The sequence below is a fragment of the Aotus nancymaae genome, unplaced genomic scaffold (genome assembly GCF_030222135.1).
Source record: "Aotus nancymaae isolate 86718 unplaced genomic scaffold, 86718_ANA_hifiasm-v0.15.2.pri h1tg000059l, whole genome shotgun sequence".
NCBI classification, from domain to species: Eukaryota; Metazoa; Chordata; class Mammalia; order Primates; family Aotidae; genus Aotus; species Aotus nancymaae.
Genome location: NW_026988473.1, coordinates 13,629,118 through 13,650,629, shown reverse-complemented (window position 1 = coordinate 13,650,629; position 21,512 = coordinate 13,629,118). Strand labels below are relative to the sequence as shown.

Here is a 21,512-nt window from a genome sequence, read left to right as displayed (position 1 = left end):
CAAGCTGGTTCAGTTAGAAAACTTCAGTATCTCTAGGATTTAGTGTCTACTCACTTTCTGGGTTTCCAATGAATGTATAAGCCAATCTTCAAAATATATGTATTTTTCAGATCTCTTAGGACTATATTCAATCCAAATTAAAAATTAGGAATAATGCAAAATTCTTCAAATCTGGAAAATGCAACTATAAAATGAATAAGTGAATCAAGTCCACTTGATTGGGTATTTTCTCAACTCTATTCTGATGAGTCCTTGAGTCCCTGAAAAATGTGGTGAGAGAATTCCTTTCATTTCTGATTCAAGTTCTTCTTTCAACTCTGTTTCCTTAGAAACCCACTAAGCTCAGGAGTGGTGTTTCCTGAACAGATCTTCATCTTTTTGGTTCCTGTCTCTGCTGCTGTCATTTGCTCATAGGCCCTTCTTTGTAATTCTTTCTTCATTGGCGCTAGAGAAATATTTAAATAGACTTTCACAGACTGTAGGATTTGGCAATGCATTGACCTTTCAAGTACCCAGAGGATTAGTAATTGGCCTTGTTGGAATGTTTGGCAAAGCAATAGTCAGGTCCTTCATTTACTCTCACTTGGCACTCACAAACATCATTAGTGGCTAGTTTTAGAAATGGAGTTGAACTTGGGTTAAAGAGATGTCTGTGGCTATTGTTTAGGATAAGATTTGGAACCCTTCATTATAGGGCTGTTTTGCTAACTGTGGCATTGTTGAACCTAGCCCAGGATATGGGGTAGTTTTAGGCAGAGGTCAGAGTTTAGAGAATAAATTTCTTTCTGAACGCATATCTGGTCTAAATGGTATGGTTTCTCTGAAGAATGGGGAATACCAGTATTCAAGGTCATGTGTCTGATTACTCTGGGAGATTGTGAGATTTTTATTAATGACTGACTGAGAGAACTTACATGGCAGGATTTTCAAATACCAAAGATTGGGAAATTTCAAGTGACAGAGATATCAGCTTTCTGTAGGATGATTCCTAGATGACATATTCTTATGATGAATTCAAAAGTATATATGTTTTCTTTCTACCCCACAAAGAGGGAATGGTGTGACTTGGAGGAGGTACCATGCTTTCCCACATTGCCATTGAGAATCAATCACACTCAGCCAAGCACTCATATATGATGACATCCAGAGGTGGAGAATAGAGACTCTAGAAGAAGGCTCCACTACTATCTTCTCTCCTTTAGCTTCTGAAGTGATCAAGAACTGACTGCAGTTTTACATGGAATCACTTTTTCTGCTCTCAACTTTTGCTTTTAAAACAAACTACACTTCCCAAAGTCCAGAACCAGGAAACAAAAGCAAAACTTTCCTCTATTCTCAATAGAATGGGGGCCTTCTGGACTGGCTTCGAGCCTGGAGCTAGCCTAGTGCTGGGGCAAGAATGGACCCTGGATCTGCAAAGACTAATCTGGAGTCTGGGATTGCAGGGGCTGGCCTGGTGCCTGGAGTCATGAGGTTCTGGAGTATGGAGCTATGGGGATCTGCTTAAAACTTGGGTCTTCAGGGGCCAGCCTGGAAACTGGATGTATAAGTGCTAGTCTGGGTGTTGAGTTCATGATGGATGCATGATTCCTAGGGCCTCAGGTACTAGGCTGAAATTTGAGTCCACGGTAGCAGTCCTAGAGCCTGGGTCCAGTGGGTGTGGCCCAGTGCTGGGGTTTATTGGGATAGGCCTGGATCCTGGGTATTCAAGAAGCCCTGGGTCCTAGGTCTGCTAAAGTATAGGAATGCTGGGGTCAGCCTGATGAGTGGGGCCACAGGGACCAGCCTCATACTGCATAAGCCTGGAGCCTATGTCTGCGAGTGCTAGCCTCGCAGACCTGGTATCTGAGGTCAAGGTGCTGACCTGATGCTGGAGTGGGCCTGAAGCCTGGGGCTCTGTGGGCCCACCTTGCTCTGAGCTGGTCTGGAACCCGGTGCAGAGCTGGAAACTCAGGTCACAAGGGCTGGCCTGGTACTGGGCAGGCCTGGAGCCTGGATCTGAGGGTCAATTTGGAGTCTGGATCTGTGGATGTGGACCTTATGACTAAGGCTATGGGGCCTGCCTCACACTGGGGTAGGCCTGAAACCTGGAGCTACTGGAGTTGCCCTGGCAATGTTGCGGGTCCAGAGACCAAGTCAGCAGGGGAGTCCTGGAACCTGGGGCCATGGGGTACTGGCCAGTGCTGGATTTTACTGAGGCTATTCTGATGTTAGAGTCTGAGGGAAAGTCTAGTGCTCTTCTCCCTCCTTCCTTCATGCAGAGGCTGTTTCTCTCCATGCCATGCTGCCTGGGATTTATGTGCTACACCCAGGTGTTATAATATCTCAGCTGATTTCCTTAGCTCTTGTGAAGGTATTTTTGAATGTAGATAGTTGAAGCTGATGCTTCTGTGGAGGGACAAGAGTTGTCTGGTGAGACTTTTCATGCCATTATTGAGGAAGAAGCTTAAGGTTGAGAGATTCTGCTTTGGTTCCTATTTTCCTGACAAGTAGGAGGTGTAATCTTCTGAGATTAAAGGAAAATTTGTGGAATATAGATGTATTAGCTCTCATACTGCTATAAGGAACTATCTAAGACCAGGATGTTTATGAAGAAAAGAGATTTAATTGACTCACAGTTCTGCAGCCTGTACAGGAAGCATGGCTGAGAGGCCTCAGGAAACTTACAATCATAGTGGAAGGTGAAGGGGAAGAAAGCACATCTTACTGTGGTGGAACAGGAGACAGAGTGAAGGGGAAAGTGCTACACACGTTTAAACAACCCGATCTCATGAGGACTTACTATCATGAGAACAGCAAGGGGGAAATTCACCCCCATAATCCAATCATCTACCACCAGTTTTCTCCCACAACATTGAAAATCACAATTCAACATGAGATTTGTGTGGGGACACAAACCATGTAACTCCGCCCCAGCCCCTCCTAAATCAAACGTCCTTATCACATTTCAAAACACAGTCATGCCTTCCAACAGTCCCCGGACATCTTAACTAATTCCAGCGTTAACTCAAAAGTCCAAGTCCAAAGTTTCATCTGAGACAAGGCAAGTCCCTTCCTCCCATGTGTGTATAAAACCAAAAAACAAGTTAGTTACTTCCAAGATACAATAGGGGTACAAGCATTGGGCAAGCAAATGTTCCCATTCCAAAAGGGAGACATTGGCCAAAACAGAGCGGCCACAGGCTCCATGTAAGTCTAAAACACAGCAGGGTAGTCATTAAATCCTAACCCCACAAGATAATCTCCTTTGACTACGTGTCTCACATCCAGGTCACACTGATGCAAAAAAAAGTTGGGCTCTCAAGTTGGGCAGCTCCATCCCTGTGGCTCTGCAGGGTACAGTCCCTGTGGCTGCTTTCATGGGTTAACACTGAGTGCCTGCAGCTTTTCCAGGTGCATAGGGCAAGCTGTGGGTAGATCTATCATTCTGGGGTCTGGAGGATGGCAGCCCTCTTCTCACAGTTCCATTATGCAGTGCTTCAGTGAGGACTCTGTGAGGGCTCCCACTCGACATTTCCCCTCTCCATTGCTCTAGTAGAGATTCCTCAATGAGAACTGCAGCTGACGTCTGCTTGGATGGACATCAAGATGTTTCTGCATTTCCTTTGAAATCTAGGCAGAGGCTCCCAAAACTCAACTCTTTCCTTCTGACATGTACAGGCCCAACACCATGTGGAAGCTTGGGGCTTGCACCCTCTGAATCAATGACCCGAGCTGTACTTTCGCTCTTTTAAGCCATGACTAGAGCTGGAGCAGCTGAGAGGCAGGTTGCTGTGTCCTGAGGCTGCACACAGCGGGGCTTTGGGCCTGGCCCATGAAACAATTTTTTTCCTCTTATGCCTCCAGGCCTGTGGTAGGAGGGGGCTGCCGCATTAAGTTCTCTGAAATGCCCTGGAGGCATTTTCTCCATTATCTTGGCTATTAACATTTGACTCTTCTTTACTTATGCAAATTTCTGCAGCCTTGAATTTCTTTCCAGAAAATGAGTTTTTTCTTTTCTACAGCTTGGTTGGGCTGCAAATTTTCCAAGCATTTATGCTCCGCTTCCCTTTTTAATATAAGTTTTATTTTCAGGTCATTTATTTGTTTATGCAAATGAGCACAGGCTTTAAAAAGCAACCAGGCTACATTGTAAATGCTTTGCTGCTTAGATTTTTTTTCTGCCAGATACCCTAAATAATCTCTGTCAAGTTCAAAGTTCCACAGATCTCTAGAACAGGGGCACAATGCTGCCAGTTTTTTTTTGCTAAAGCATAGCAGGAGTGACCTTTACTCTAGTTCCCAGTAAGTTCCTTATCTCCATCAGATACCTCATTAGCTGGGCCATCTCTGTCCATATCACTATCAGCGTTTTGGTCAAAACCTTCACAAGTCTCTAATTTTCCCACATCTTCCTGTATTCTTCTGAGCCCTCTGTCTGTTCTAATCTCTGCCTATTACCTATTTCCAAAGTTGCTTCCACATTTTCAGCTATCTTTATAACAATGCCCCACTTCTCTGAAACCAGTTTTCTATCTTAGTCCATTCTCACATTGCTATAAAGAACTACCTGAGACTGGGTAATTTATGAAGAAGAGAGGTTTAATTGACTCCCAGTTCTGTAGGCTGGGAGGCCTCAGGAAACTTACAATAATAGCAGAAAGTAAAGGGGAAGCAAGCAAGGGAGAGAGAGAGAGAGAGAGAGAGAGAGAGAGAGAGAGAGAGAGAGAGAGAGAGAGAGAGAGATCTCGAGAGCGCGAGAGAGCAAAGGGGGAAGTTCTAGGCACTTTTAAACAACCATATCGCATGAGAACTCACTATCAACAAGAAACAACAAGGAGGAAATCCGTTCCATGATCCAATCACCCCTCCGCTAGGTCCCTCTGCCAGCAATGGGAATTACAATTTGGCATGAGATTTGTGTGGAGGCACAGAGCCAACCATATCAATAGGTTATTGAAACTAGAAGAATCTATAGAAAATAGAAAAACATGCCATGCTCATGGATTGGATAAATCAGTGTGAAAATGACCACATTACTCAAAGCAATCTATAGATTGAGTGCAATTGCTGTCAAAATACCAATGTCATTTTTCACACAATTAGAAAAACAAACCTAAAATTCATGTGAAACCAAAAAAGAGCTCAAATAGCTAAAACAATCCTAGGCAAAAAGAACAAAGCTGGAGGTGCCACATTACCAGACTCTAAATTATCATACAAGGATATAATAACCAGAACAGCAGGGTATTGGTATAAAAGTAGGCATGTAGACAAATGGAAGAGAATAGAGAACCTAGAAATAATGCCAAATATCTACAACCAACTGATCTTTGATAAAGCAGACAAAAAAAAAAAAAAAAAAAAAAAACCCAAAAAACAAACAAAAAAAAATACACAGGAGAAAGGACAACCTATTCAATATGTGGTGCTGGGAAAATTGGATAGCCACATGCAGATGAATGAAACTGGATTCCTATCTCTCATATACAAAAATTAAGATGGATTAAAAAAATTAAATGTAAGACCTGAAACCGTAAAAATTCCAGAAGAACTTAGGAAAAACTCTTTTGAACATTGACCTAGGCAATGAATGTATGTCTAAGACCCCAAAAGCAAATGCACAAAAATAAAAATAAATAGGACTTAATTAAACAAATAATTCTGCATAGCAAAAAGAAAAAAAAACAAAAAGCAGAGCAAGTAGACAACATACAGAATTAAAGAAAATATTTACAAACTTTACATTTGATGAAGGACTAATATCCAGGGTCTACAAGGAACTCAAATAAATTAGCAAGGAAAAAACCAAATAATCCCATTAAAATGTGAGCAAATGATATAAATAGACATTTCTCAAAAGAGGATATACAGATGGCCAACAAACATAAAAATACTCAACATCACTAATCATTATGAAAATGCAAATTAGAGCCACAACAATAGATGTTGGTGTGGTTGAGGTGAAAAGGGAATGCTGAAACATTGTTGGTAGAAATGTAAATTAGTACAACCTCCATGGAAAACATATGAAGATTTCTCAAAGACCTGAAAGTAGGTCTACCATTTAATTCAGCAATCCCACTACTGGGAGTCTAACCAAATGAAAATAAGTCATTACATTAAAAAGAAACTTGCATATGTATGTTGATATTTACAACTGCAAACATATGGAGTCAACCTAAGTGAACATCAACTGATAAAGAAAATGTGGCGTGTATATACCATGGAATACTACTCAGCCATAAAAAAGAACTAAATAATGTCTCTTGCAGGAACTTAGATGGAACTGGAGGCCATTATCCTAAGTGAAGTAACTTAGGAAGAAAAAACCAAATACTATATGTTTTCACTTATAAGTGGGAACTAAGCTATGGATACACAAAGGCATGCAGACTGGTATGCTGGACATTGGAAACTCAGAAGTGGGAAGGGTGAGAGAGAGACAAGGGGTAAAAAGGTCAGCTGTTGAGTACACTGTACACTATTCAGTGACAGGTACGCTAAAAGCCCAGACGTCACCTTTAAACAATTTACCTATGTAAACAAAACCGCTTATACTCATAAAGCTATTGAAATTAAGAAAAGAGATGTTCTAAAATGTAAAATAATGATACTCTTCTAATTTTTTTGTTAGAAAATATATTTGTGGAAAATATATCAAAGAAATGATATCAGAAAAACTTCCAAACCAAAGGATATGTTTCCAGATTAAAATGACCTTCTGTTGCTTAACACAGTAAATGAAAAACAGAAAGAGGAGGAGATAAAAAAAGAAAACTCACACAAGGCCATGTTATGAAATTTCATCACACTGTAGATCCCATGAGCAGCACAAGGTCAGAGATAACCGACACCATGCACACTTGTGTCTCTGTGATGTCCAACTTTTATTGATGGCATCTCAATCATAAAAGCCTCAAGCTACATGGATTTCCCAAGGAGGCAATTCTCCTTAGTCCTTCCCATTCACTTGGTAGTCAGAGTCGCAGGCACAGAGCCCAGCAAGCCATTCCATAAGTCAATATTGCAAATCCTACGTGATAGTACACTTAATATATAAATGTTATAGATTAAACATTCCACAACAAAGTAATGTTTAACATCCAGAGAAAGGGAATAGGAAGAGAGGTTAACAAACCAGTACAGGGAGAGCAATGTAGACAAAAAGAATTTCCTTGTCTGGGCCAAGTGGTCCATTGGTCTTGCAAGAAATCATCTTCGATGTGGGCAGAACCTTCAGTGGCAGGTGCCAGGTGTTTCTCACAAGTGACAAGACAGTGTCTGTTAAGACAGCTGATTCAAGCTACTGAAGTCCTGTTCTTTTTATGGCCACAGAGTCCTCTGGTGAGGACTGAGAGTGGAGGCATGTGCTTGGTTATGTCCTTATCTGGTTGTATACAGTCTTTATTTATTTATTTATTTTTTAACAGTACTGGAAGCTACAAGACAATGCAGCAATGCTTTCATTCTTAGAAAAGATAGTTATAAATCTAAAATAATATTGCCAGGCAAACAATCAATTGTGCATGCAGAGGAAAGACATTTTTAGACATCGTATGGGGGATTGTTATAATGATCTCAAAGAACCACACATCTCTGTATCCACACCACTTTGCAATGGAACTTTGCTGTTTCTCCCAGTGAAAGAGGGAGTCTATATCTTTACCCTTTTGATCTGGGTTGGCCTTATGACTTGTTTTGACCCAATAAGACAAGAAGGGACGTTGTGTGATTTCCATTGCTGAGGCTTTAAGAGGTCTCAAAACTTCCCCTTTCACCTTCTTGGAACCCTGAGACCACCGTGCTCTGAGAAACCATTGGAGAATGAGACATGTCTAAAACTCGTACGTCAAAACACAGCAATGTAAAGTGAAGTTCTTAAAGCAGCTGAATGCTAGTCTCTATTTGACTTTTTCTTTGGAATTATTTATATATTTAGTGCATGAGATTTTTGTTATATTTTGCGAGTGTTTTCATTATAGCTCTTAATTGTGGCATTTAAAAAATAATGCAGAAGGTTTTAAAATTTTTTTGGTGATCCTTTCATGCTTTTGAGGTTTTGTTTCTTGGTTAGGAAGGATTTCTCTATGCAATGATTTAATCTTATTTTTTTAAAAAAAGCAAAACAAAAAAAGAAAAAAAAAAACTAACAGTATAAGCAACTGGTTGGTGCAACATAAGAGAAAGCTAGGAATCTAAAGTAGTTGTCTCTAAGGAGTGTCTGGAGAGGAGGGCCAGGCAGGAGCTTGCTGCTTTTCTATATACCTTTCTTTCCCTAGCATCTTAGCCTGAAAATTGCACTGATAAAGTGTGTCCTGAATCTGACCATTTACTATCCTAACTTCTACTAGTCTGCTCAAGTCCATCATTTCTTCCCTAAATGACTGCAAAAGCTGGCCCACTGGTGTCCTGTGTCTGTCTTCCACCTTTGCCCATTTCAGTTATCTATTGCTGTGAAATAAACCCCTTACAAACAAAAACAAACAAATAAACAAGAATATGTAGAAAGAAGGACCTGTCTATAATAGCCAGAAATTTTGATCAGGAAGATTTGAAGACCTAGTTCATATTAGAGTTCACAATTATTTTGGTACCCCCTTAGTGCATAATTGTATAATTTTCTTCAGCATTGCCTTACATCTTAGGTAGAGGGAAAAAGAAGATGGTTTATAAATTTATGGTTTAAATATATCAGTTACCATAGTGTGTTACACCAAAGCTGAAAAAGACTCTATTTGGACTTGATTTTGTAAGGATTGCTATTCACCCATTATGCTATTTGAGAATCAAGATGATTGCAAAAGTTATGTTAACTGTTATAAGTGTATAAGTCCCTTAAAGATAAAGTTAGTTGTATCATTAGTCAGCATAAGCTGCATTTTGCTGTGGTAACAAATAAATTCTGAACTCTCAATGGTTTAACACATACAATTTTATTTCTCGTTTAAGCCAAATCCGTTGAGCTGAGGGTTGGGTGATCCTCTAGGGCAGCTGTTCTCCCGGTAGTTACTCAGTAATCCAGGCTGTTGTTCCTGTGTGGCTGTTTCATGTCAGTTTGTGTCTCCCAGGTTTGCTGCAGCCACTCCCCAATAAAGCTGGGGAGTGGCTTGCTGGCTTCTAAATGGTTATGCCTGAATGTGACTTATATCACTTCTGCGAACATGGCCCTCCTTAAAAAGGAATGGCTGGAAATCATGGTGGTAGCACATAGATATTTCCAGAAAATGGGTTAGCCACAGTTGAGAAAAACTGATCTCCTATTTGGAATAAATTGTTTACTAAATTGTTGAATATCAATTTATATGTAATATATACTGAAGATTTAAGCATGGTTGTGGAGTCCTGTGGGTTAATTCAGGACGAAGGTAGAGATGAAGTTGTTGAGATTTGCAGGACATCTGGCCTGGCCCTGGTCTAGATCTTTTAAAAAATATGGATGATTTTTCTTAGGATTGCACTATAGCTGCATCTCAAATTACTTCGCATCTCAGTGGTCTGCAGTTGGGCAGCATTCTTTATTCAAATTTGAATGTGCAGAATTTCTGCCTTAATTACTCACATATCACCAGTTCCCTTTTTTCCCCCCTTCTTTTTGAGATGGAGTCTTGCAGTGTCACCCAGCCTGTAGTGCAGTGTCATGATCTTGGTTTACTTCATCCTCTGCCCCCCAGGTTCAAGTGATTCTTGTGCCTCAGCCTCCCAAGTAGTTGGGATTACAGGCAAGGACACCATGCCTGGCTCAGTTGGTATTTTTAGTGGAGATGGGGTTTCACCATTTTGGCCAGGCTTATCTCAAGCTCCTGGCTCAAGTAATCTGCCTGTCTCTGCCTCCCAAAGTGTTGGGATTACAGGTGTGAGCCACGACACCCAGCCACCAATTCTCTTTTGTGTCAGCTACTTTATTCCTATTAGCTAAGGCACAAATCCATCCAATAAAAGCCATTTTTGAAGTGAAGTGGTGTATAGGATATTTTTGACAGAAAAATAGTGCTTCAGGAAATATCTTCTATCTGAGAAATAATGTCCAAGATTGTTCTAGGATCGAACCTGAATGAATTTTCTATTCCTCTTTGGCTTTACACAGAGAAAATAATTTAGTAATAAATTATTTAATAATATATTATTATATAATATGATAATATTAAATATATTATATATTAAATGACATATTTAAGAGTTTCAATATAATATTGAGTGGGATGTTACATAATAATTTATAATAATATAATACTATTGAATAATAATTTATTTTGGAGAAAGCCAGATTATAATGTAAATGGTAACCCTTGAAGTTGTGCAACATGACAGCATTAATTTTGGATGAGTTCTTCCTTAATGACTCTCATTCCTCAAATCCCAATCATTTCTGATCAATCTCTCTCTCTCACATACAATAATAGTTCTACTTTGATTTTATTAGTTGAGATTAAAACTGTGCATTTTCAACAAAATATTTAGCCATTAGGCCTTTTTGTTTATTTTAATTATTTGGCCTGTTAGTTATATACTTTATACTGAAGCTTTGCAGATAATTGTTCTATTAAACACATAAACTCATGGATTTTCCATATACTATAACATTTTTATGTTGACTAGTAATGTCCCCCTGATAAATAATTTGTAAGTGTGAAGAAGTTTCTAATTGGTAGAAACTTTAGTTGTCATTTAATCAAATATTGATCTTTTATGAAAAAGCATCATTAAAGATTCCAGAAAATAAGGGGAACAAAATATACTTAAATGCACATGTTCTGACCTCAAGACCTTTACTCTTTTCATTAGTCATACCTGTGGTTAAAATACGAGTAGGTTTTCTTTTTATCTTCTCTAATCACACAAATTGTTATCCCAGATTATTTGACTCCAGAGCTTCTTTATGGCATTTCTCACCTCTGTGTTTCTGAGGGTGTAGATTAAAGGGTTTAACATGGGTGTTACCACAGTATAAAACACAGATGCAGCTTTATCAATGGGGAAGGTGATCATGGGACGAAGGTACACGAACAGACAGGGAACAAAGAATGGGATGACTACGGTGATATGGGAGGTGCAGGTAGAGAGAGCCTTCCGCTGTCCTTCTGTGCTGTGAGTCTTTAGTGAGCAGAGGATTAGGACATACGAGCTAATAAGAAAAGAAAAAATGAGCATACACATCAGCCCACTGTTGGCGACAACAAAGAGTCCGAAGATGTGAGTATCAGTGCAGGAGAGTTTTAGCAGAGGGAAAAGGTCACAGATGAAATGGTCAATGACATTGGGGCCACAGAAGGGCAGCCAGATTATCAAAAGCATTTGAATCAGAGCGTGAAGAAATCCCCCGACCCATGCCATGGCCACCAGGAGGTCACACACCTGCCTGTTCATTGTGATCAGGTAGTACAGGGGCTTGCAGATGGCTACGTAACGGTCATAGGCCATCACCACGAGCAGAATGATCTCAACTCCCCCAAAGAAATGTTGTGCAAAGAGCTGGGTCATGCACCCACTGAAGGAGATAGTTTTCTTTTCAGTGAGTAAGTCAAATAGCATTTTGGGGGCCACGGCAGAAGAGCAGCAGCCATCTATGAAGGACAAGAAAGACAGAAAAAAATACATAGGAGAGTCCAGGGTTGGGCTGGTGGTGATTGTCACTACAGTGAGTAGGTTGCCTACCATGGTGAGAAAGTAGATGAATGAAAACACAGCGAACAAGAGTTTCTGTGCCTCTGCGTTCTGTGTCAGGCCAAGCAAGATGAATTCCGTTACGTTGTTCACTTGCTTCATACATGCAGTTTGGCATTTGGATAATTGATTTATCTGTGAATAGCACAAGGAGTGCAATTTGGTACACACATTTTGAATAATAAAATAATTTTAGTCAGGATTATTTTCTGTAACACTAATGTAATCCCCAAATCAATAAACCTAAGACTTTAAGTTGCGCCATATTATTCATCACATAGTGAACACACATTCCTCTTCTGTCTCATACACAGACACAGAAACACACACAGACACAGACACACACATACACACATTCATTTATACACACAACCATGATTTCATGATGTTGACATGTCAGGCATTTTTCCCATAATTGTACATGGATGGATATTCTTCTAATCACATTATAGTGTTTTTTTCCCCCATAGATAAACTAGAGTAAAAAGAGGAGGAGCAGAGGTTTGAATTCGTGAGTTGATTTCCTAGTTTCTTTTTTCTAGCCAATCATATTCCTGAGATTACAGTGCAGAGTTTGTTATTCTTGTTATTTTTAACTTGCTTCAGGGTAACTATAAAACATCAGGTGGGTTCAAATTGAAATTAGGAATGATGCCACCACATTTCAGATCAACTGAACTGAGTGAATGTTTGAGGCTGTAGTAAGATAAGCCCTGGCAGTTAGCTTTGTGAATTTATGCCACATCCAAACAGGAATTGTCTAAGAATACAATCAGACACGTCTGGAAGCATATCCTGGAAGAGGATAAAACAGTATGGTGCAAGGCAATGTTCCCCAAATGTATTAGGAAACTTTAGAATTAACTTGCAGAACTGCCATGTTTAGATTTTAGGGCATTTTGCAAATCAAAACCCAACTTAAGAATGACTATGAAAAATTACATGGACCTGTTTAGAAAAGATAATTTTAAGGCGAGTAAACAAAAGCACCATAATTTATTGGACAGAGTGTTTTTTAGAATCAGATGCCGTATTTTTACATTCTATTTTCACTATTAGCCACGTGATATTGTGTACAGATCTTAGTCTCACTGTGCTTAAACTTCTTCATATATAAAATGGGAAAAATAACAAACGGTATGGAGGAATTAAAGAATATCATAATTAAATATATCAAGCTTTGTATCCTAAAGGTAAACCTGTACCTTACCATGTACTCCATGTCTTGATAAAAGAACACAAATGAACAAAACCTTGCATATCATTATTTTTATCTTTAAATTATTTTATTGTGGTAATATTAAGAGAGAAAATAAATGAACTAAGTACCCAATTCAAGATAAAGAACAAGCAATTATTTCAGAAAAAAAGAATATAGAAGCACATTAGGCAATGAAAAAATTAGACTTGATAACTGAATTCAAAAGCTTTTTGATATTTGAAAAATACAAATAAAACTAAAGAAAACAAATGAGCTCAATAAGAAACAAATATAGCAATACCATTAAAGAATATTATTTGTGAAGAATATTTAGAAAGGTATTATGTATAGTTCAGAAAAGAATCCAATTATTTCTTAAATAATTGGATAGGTGTTTTTCAAAACAAAATAAGTCTCTTCTTAATGCCATCATAAAAAAAAGAAAAAGAAAAAAGAATAGCATGTATTTAAAGACTTCAGATAAAATATAGATCTTTACAAAACCAAAAGATAATAAAATCAATATATATTTCATTCATAGCGAATAAAGGATATTTTAAAATAAAAACATAATGGTATAAGATACAAAACAAAACTGATGAACTCAGCTACATGGAGATATGGAACACCCTGGAAAAACAGTTGCAACAAGTATGACAGTTGTTATTATAGAAGCAGTTTTTAACAAATTAAAATATTTACTCACATCCTTAAGGTAAAATAAGGGTAAAACTAATAAAAAGACAATTCTCAGAGAAAACATTAAACATCTAAGAAGTCCTCTATTTCATAAGTTACCAAAGAATTGCAATTTAAAAACAGTGAAATACTGACAAATTGGCAAAGATTTATGACAGTTGTGTTATTCAGTAGTGGTGAATGTGTGTTGACATAAAACATTATAGAAAGAAGTTTGACCCCTTATAATAAGGGTTATATAACTAGTTATGACCCTTGGTACAGTACTCCTTATGTTTAGAAATCTACTCTAGATAAAAAAATATAGACAAAATTATATATACAAGTTGTGTTTCACAATATTTTTTATATTAATAAAAAGGTAAAATCCAAATATACATAAAGAGGAACAGTTAAATGAATTATAGTTATATGTCAAGTGGACATTAAAGTTATTTGCAAAAGAATTGATGTGGAAAGTCTTTCAATGTAATATTGAATGGGGAAATACAAAATATAAAATAGTTGATATGACCCAAACTGTTTAAAATGCCATATTTCCACTAAAAATATATCTGAAAAAAGTAAATCAAGGATAATAATGCTTATATGAATAATGGGATTAAGGGAAATTTTAATGTTCTTTTAAAAAGTTTCTGATCTGAGTTTTCTACAGAGGGAATATACTACCTTTGTAGTCAGTAAAATAATTTAATGAAAGTTTTATTTACTATCAAGTCAGACTCTGTAATACCCTGGGTGAATGTGTTTCTTAGTGGACTGAGTATTTTGGTCATTATTCATACAAATCTGTAACAGTAAAACACATTTAAATATAACTCACCTGTAAATTGAAGATCCTAGTATTATCTTGAGAAAAATTACTAATAAGGTGAAGAAGTAATGGGGTCATTCAGTAGCAAGGCATCTTATTTGTAGAGAGCAGTTTGCATGGAGTTAGCATTCACTGGCTCATCACTAACTGCTGCTTTGCAGATTTCATCCATTTTTAACTTATTATAGATGTTTTCCTCAACTGGTAACCTAAAATGATGGTAAAAGACTTCCTAAATACAGCTGAGTTCTGGGCTGGATTTATTTTGCTCTATTGAGTCACACCATCCTGTGAGTGTGAGACACAAGCACCTGAGCGTAGAAATGAATCTGAATTTCTTTCGTCAGCTTCCAAAGGCTGGCTTAGGTTTCCATTAGTCTTCAGTAGATATTGATGGGAAAAATACCTAGCCATTGAAGGACATCTTTCTCCAAGTTGCGTTATAACGCATTTGCCAGGCTTTCTTGATGACCAGATGAAGACTATTGTAAAAAATCACTTGATCTGAGGTCTAAACCATTTTAAAGCCCTGAATATAGAAAACTTAAGTTAAAATAGAAAAATTTGGAATTGAAAGCATCATGAAATCAGCAACAAATGAAAGCTATCTTGAAGTAGCAGGTCTCTCTCTCTCTCTCTCTGTATTTTTTTTTTTTTTCTGGTAAGCCTGTGCTCAGGCTGGAGACAGCTTCTTTGGTCCTGGAAGTCTGGATCCAAATTTGGAAATTCAAAATGAAACAGCATCTGTGATTTGTGGCTGGTTATGCTTATGTGGTCTTCCTGGGGCAGAAATCCTTAGTCTGTCCTTATCAACGTTTTCATATGTGGATTTGGGAAAATATTTAATGGATATTATTCAAGTGTGAGGAGTTGGGAATGCTCGACATCTCCCAGATGACTGGAATTAGCATCTGCCAAGGTGGTAGCCAAACCAATTTATCCTGTTCTCTCTCTTGTGGCCATGACATCTGTGACCAAAGGGTTAGGGAGAGCCAGCTAGGCTAACAGCCTCTCTTATGATTGTAATTAGGAAGTGATCTTAGATCCTGAGACCCTAGACCCAGAATGTTCTAGTCATGGGGATATGGATGCATGGGCCAGTCAGAGCCTATAAAACAACCCTAATAATACCGGCCCCATAGAGTTACAGGGAGAGTTGAGCAATATAACGTGAAAATGTCTACATCAGTGAAAAACTGCTGTTCTTTAATTAATACTCCAAAGATGCTCTTTAATATTATAAATCTGAATCATGCTTAAGAGTAAAAGTTCTACTGACTCTTCTTTTTCTTTTCTTTTTTTTTTTGGAGACAGTTTCGCTCTTTTGCTCAGGCTAACGTGAAATGGTGCAGTCTCAGCTCACTGCAACATCTGCCTCCTGGGTTTAAGCAATTCTCTTGCCTCAGCTTCCCAAGTAGCTGGGATTATAGGCACCTGCCACCACGTCTGGCTAATTTTTGAATTTTTAGTAGATACGGGGTTTCATCATGTTGGCCAGGCTGGTCTTGAACTCCTGACCTCAGGTGATCTACCTGCCTCAGCCTCCCAAAGTGCTAAGATTACAGGCTTGAGCCATTGAGCCCAGCATCTACTGACTCTACTACTTACTAATTAGGTAACCTTGTTTCCTCAGCCTTGAGTTTCTACATCTGTAAAAAGGGGGCTGATAATAGTTCTTGGCTCCTAGGACTTTTGTGGTGGTTACATGAGATAATGCATGTAAAGTACTTAGTTAGAATGGTGCTTGGGAAAGCATAAAGGCTTACTGTTACCTGTTATCATTTTCTGTACAGGAAATCAGAACTCATGGTGTGACTCAGGTTTCTGGCAAGTATTGTCTCAACTCATATGTATAGCTTGTTTTCTTTACTCTTATGGTTGAGTTCTAGAAATAAAAGCCACATTTTGAGGTATTGAATACTGATTCATAAGTCATAATTATGAAATATTACTATGAGTGTTTGATCTTCTCTCCACTAAAAAATCTGACAATGAAGGGATGATTCCCTGAAATGGTTGCAGGAGATAAAGGAAATGAGGATATGCTGAGAATTAACAAATAATCAGCACGATCACTCTGGTAAGTGTGGAATCTCATCTAATTCACACTTAGTCCCCATGAGGAAGGTATTCATTCCATTTTATGTGTAAGGAAATTGATGCTCACTCTGGGTATCATTTGGTCAAGGTCAAAAAGCAAATAACTGGCAGTTCAAATGTAAATCCAGATTGATTTAATTCTAAGCCTGAGCTCTATTATGTCATTATGTGTGATTAGATACTGATTCCATAATGTGTCTCATCCATTGGTGGTGATGGGAGAGGAGGTGCTGATACATACCAGCTTTGCATTGCTTTGCAAACTTTGATTTGACCACCAATGGCAGGCAGAACAAATTCTTCCATCAGATAACATGGGCATCAGTAGTTTATAAAAGAGGCATAGAGAAAAGAAAATGCCTTTCATCTTCCTTTCCTGCCTTTGGATCTCATCCTGAGGAACTGCTTCAACATTATCTTGGAAGATTTGATTCTGGAAATTTCCTGATGCCTGTAGAGTGGAAGGGAAGACTGAGCAGAATTCAGACGTAGGACCAGGGACATCCTCTACATAAATGGGATATGGTAGGGTCTTGGAGAAATAATACACAGTAGACATAACCTTGGTATAATTTCAAATTCTTCTATTTACCATACGGCTCTATGCTTGCACTCAAAATCCTTTAATATACTGAGCCTGTAAAGCAGCCTTAAATAAAGGTTATTGGGGAGAATTCCAAAAGATAGCATGTGAAATCCATCTAGTATATTAAGAATGGAAAATATTTGGAAAGTTTTTTCTCCACTAAATTGAGAGACATTTGCATTTTCCACTGATGATATAATGTTTGTTATCTTTATTAACTACTGGCCAAGCTGTGTGGTTTTGGGCAAGTTGCTCAAATTCTCTGTACCTCAGTTTCCTCTTGTGTGAAACAGGGATAATATTACTACATGGGGTTGCATAGAATCACATTAGTCACTAAAAAGGGAAGTGGGGTTGATGATAGCTTTTTTTTTTTTAAGAGGGGGAAAATTTATGTCTAAATGCTAGTAGGAAGAAGCTAGGGAGAGAGAGGGAGAGAGAAAGAAAGAGAAGTTAAAGATACAAGAGGGCAGGGAGTTATCAATGAAGGCCTGTTGGATGGGTAGGCAGTTATTTACCCACAAAGAAGCTATTTTCTATCTTCTTCCTCTTTAATAGAAATCCATTTGGTTCTGGTGTGAGGTGGTCATATGTTTGGGGCAAAATGGAATCTGTCCAGGCCATAGGTATGAATCAGGATTAATTGAAGCCAATTATAATAATGCTCTTCACTTTCCAGTGATTTACGTAGGCATGTGACACAATTCTAGCCCATGAGACAAGAAAGAAAAACTGCTGGAGAGCTTCTGTGCGATGCTTCTCCAATCCTAAAAAGGGAGTCATGAGGAAAAATGTCTCTTCTGAAAAATGCCTTCTGCAAAAGATTTGGAATTAACAGTGGTAACTATTAGCATTTTGGACTGGGGAGTTTCCTGAAACAGCTAAAAAGTACACTCTTATTTGAAAAGTGATTTATCATTTATTATTGGACTTCAGTTGAAACTACTTTTACTGAAGGAGATACATTGTTATTATTTTTTTACTTTTTTTCCGTTCTGACTTTTATTTTAGGTTCAAGAAGTACATGTGAAGATTTGTTACATGGATAAATTGTGTGTTTTGGGGATTTCGTGTTCAGATGATTTTGTCACCCAAGTAATCAGCACAATACCTGATAGGTAGCTTTCAGTTTTTACCTTCCTCCCAACTATACCATCAAATAGGTACCAATGTCTGTTGTTTCCCCACTCCCCCGCTGCTTTTTGTGTTTTGAAACGGAGTCTCATTCTGTCTCCCAGCCTAGAGTGCAGTGGCTGGATCTCGGCTCACTGCCACCTCTGCCTCCTGGGTTCAGGTGATTCTCCTATCTCAGCCTTGGGATTACAGGTGCTCACCAGATTGCCTAGCTAAGTTTTGTATTTTTAGTAGAGATGTTCACCATGTTATGTTGGTCAGGCTGTCTCGAACTCCTGACCTCAAGTGATCCGCCCCCCTTCAGACTTCCAGGGTGTTGGGATTACACACGTGAGCCACTGTGCCCAGTTATTGTTCCCTTCTTTGTGTCCGTGTGTACACAATGTTTGGCTTCCATTTATAAGTGAGAACATGTGGTATTTGGTTTTGCTTAAGGTAATGGCCTCCAGCTCCATCCATGTTGGTACAAAAGACATGATTTTATTTGTTTATTTTTTTGAGGATTTCATTCTTTTTTATGGCTGCTAGAACACATGTTATTTTGAGATGGGAAATACCCATATGTCTTGAGCTATATCAGACAGCCAGCAGGTAGGAAAATGAACAGGAGAATTCCCTTATAAAAGAGAAATACAAACTCAAAAACTTGTGAAAGGTGGGCCAACACATTGCCTCCATAAACACATGGCTGCTCTGCCTCTGAACTACCTGTTTGATGCCCCTGAAGAGTTAGCTAACCTCAAGGTTGAATGAGCCCCTGCCTGTGATCAGTTATTAGAGGATGTTTAACAAGCAGCATAGTTTACAGATGGCCTGGGGATTAGTGAAAATTTAAAAAAACTTGCAGATGAGCAATGTAGCCTAGTGACATAAAAAATTAAAAAAGACTTTATTAATGCATAAAATATAAGTAGATAACAGTCTATTTTATCATTTATTACTGTAAAATATATACAAATCTATTATAAAGTTAAAATTTATAAACACAGAAACACAGACCACATGTGTTGTCATTCTAAGTGGAGATAAATGTAAACAAATGTAAAGATGCAATATTAAATCATAACAGCAAAGATTAACTGTATAATTAATAGAATTGATAATCCCTGACCAAGACTAACCAAGAAAAAAAGAGAAAACACAAATTATCCATATCAGAAATCAGAAAGGTAACTAAATTACTAAAGATTCTATTGACATTGAAAATTTTTTTGTTTTATGCTTTTGTTCTTTAAAATGTAATTAATTTATTAAATTGACAAATAAAAATTGTACGCATTTATCCTGTATAACATAATGTTTTGAAATATATATACATTGTGGAATTGCTAAATTGAGCTAATTAACAAATTCATTGCCTCACATACTGATAATTTTTGTGATGAGAACACTTAAAGTCTATTCTCTTTATAATTTTAAAGAATACAATACATTCTTTAAACTGAATTTTTAAATATCCATCTTGATTTCCTTGTTGACCCAATGATTATTCAGGAGCAAGTTATTTAGTTTATATGTACTTGCCTGGTTTTGAGGATTCTTTGGAGTTGATTTCCAATTTTTTTCCACTGTGGTCTGAGAGAGTACTTGATATAATTTCAATTTTCTTAAATTCATTGAGACTAATTTTGTGGCCTATCATATGGTCTGTCTTGGAGAATGTGCTGATGAATAGAATATACATTCTGCAGTTGTTGGGTAGAATGGTCTATAAATATCTGTTAAGTCCATTTGTTGTAGGGTGTATTTTAAGTCCGTTGTTTCTTTGTTGACTTTCTGTCTTGATGACCTGTCTAGTGCTGTCAGTGGAGTATTGATCTCTCCCAATATTGTTGTGTTGTCATCTATTTTATTTCTTAGGTCTAGTTGTAATTGTTTTATAAATTTGGGAGCTCTAGGGTTAGGTGCATATATATTTAGGATTGTGGTATTTTCCTGTTGGACTGTTCCTTTTATCATTATATAATGTTCCACTTTCTGTTTTTAAACTGTTGCTGCTTTAAAGTCTGTTTTGTCTGATATAAGAAGAGCTACTCCTGCTCACTTTTGGTGTCCATTTGCATGGAATATCTTTTTTTTTTTTTTAATCCCATTTACCTCAAGTTTATGTGAGTTCTTATGTGTTAGGTGAGTCTCTTGTAGACAGCAGAAATGTGGTTGGTGACTTTTTATCCATTCGTCAATTCTGTGTCTTTTAAGTGGAGCACTTAGGCCATTTACATTAAATGTTAGTGTGGAGATGTGAGGTACTAGTCTATTCATCATGCTATTTTTTTGCCTGAATACCTTTTTTTTTTTAATTGTACTACTGTTATATAGATCCTATGAGATTTATGTGTTAAGCAGGTTCTGTTTTGATTTATTTCAAGGATTTGTGACAAGATTTACAGGTTCTTTTAGCAGCTCTTATAGTGCTGGCTTGGTAGTAGCAAATTTTCTCAGCATTTGTTTGTCTGGAAAATACTATCTTTCTTCATTTCTGAAGCTTAGTTTCACTAGATACAAAATTCTTGGCTTATTTTGTTTAAGGAGGCTAAATAGGACATCAATTCCACCTAGCTTGTAAGTCTTCTGCTGAGAAATCTGCTGTTACTCTGAAAGGTTGTGTTTTATAGGTTACCTGCTGCTTTTGACTCACAGTTCTTAAGATTCTTTCCTTCGTCTTGACTTTAGATAACCTTATGACTATGTGCTTAGGTGATGATCTTTTTGCAATGAATTTCCCAGGTGTTCTTTGAGCTTCTTGTATTTGGATAGCTAGATCTCTAGGAAAGCTGGGGAACTTTTCCTCAATGATTCTCTTAAATATGTTTTCCAAACTTTCAGATTTCTCTTTTTCCTTAGGAACACCAATTATTCTTAAGTTGGATGCTTAACATAGTCCTGAACTTCTTGGAGGTCTTGTTCATTTCTTTAAAAAAATATTTTTCCATTGTCTTTGACAGATTGGGTTAATTTGAAAGCCTTGTCTTTGAGCTCTGAAGTTATTTCTTACGTTTCTTTGATTGTATTACTGAGACTTTCCAGTGCATTTTGCATTTCCCTAAGTGTGTCCTTGATTTCCAGAAGTTGATTTTTTAAATTTATGATATCTATTTCAGTAAAGAATTTTCCTTTCATAGCCTTTATCATGTTTTCGATTTCTTTAAGTTAGACTTCACATTTGTCTATTGCCTCCTTGATGAGCTTAATACTTAACTTCTGATTTCTTTTTCTGGCAATTCAGATATTTCATCTGGGTTTAGATTCATTGTTGGTGAGCTGGTGTGATCTTTTGGCGGTGTTAAAGAACCTTGTTTTGTCATATTACCAGAATTGTTTCTCTGGTTCCTTCT

At 37.6% G+C, this 21,512-nt stretch overlaps 2 protein-coding genes across 2 annotated transcripts in view; one reads left to right on the top strand and one right to left on the bottom strand.

The window, feature by feature from the left end:
• Nucleotides 1–21,512, top strand: part of LOC105713383 (olfactory receptor 5D13-like) — a 76,407-nt gene that overhangs the window by 13,836 nt on the left and 41,059 nt on the right. The window lies entirely within an intron of this gene.
• On the bottom strand, nt 10,810–11,816 carry LOC105713384 (olfactory receptor 4C5). Its single transcript, XM_012447088.3, is given in 2 exon segments — nt 10,810–11,745; nt 11,748–11,816. Coding segments are annotated over 2 exon segments (1,005 nt in total).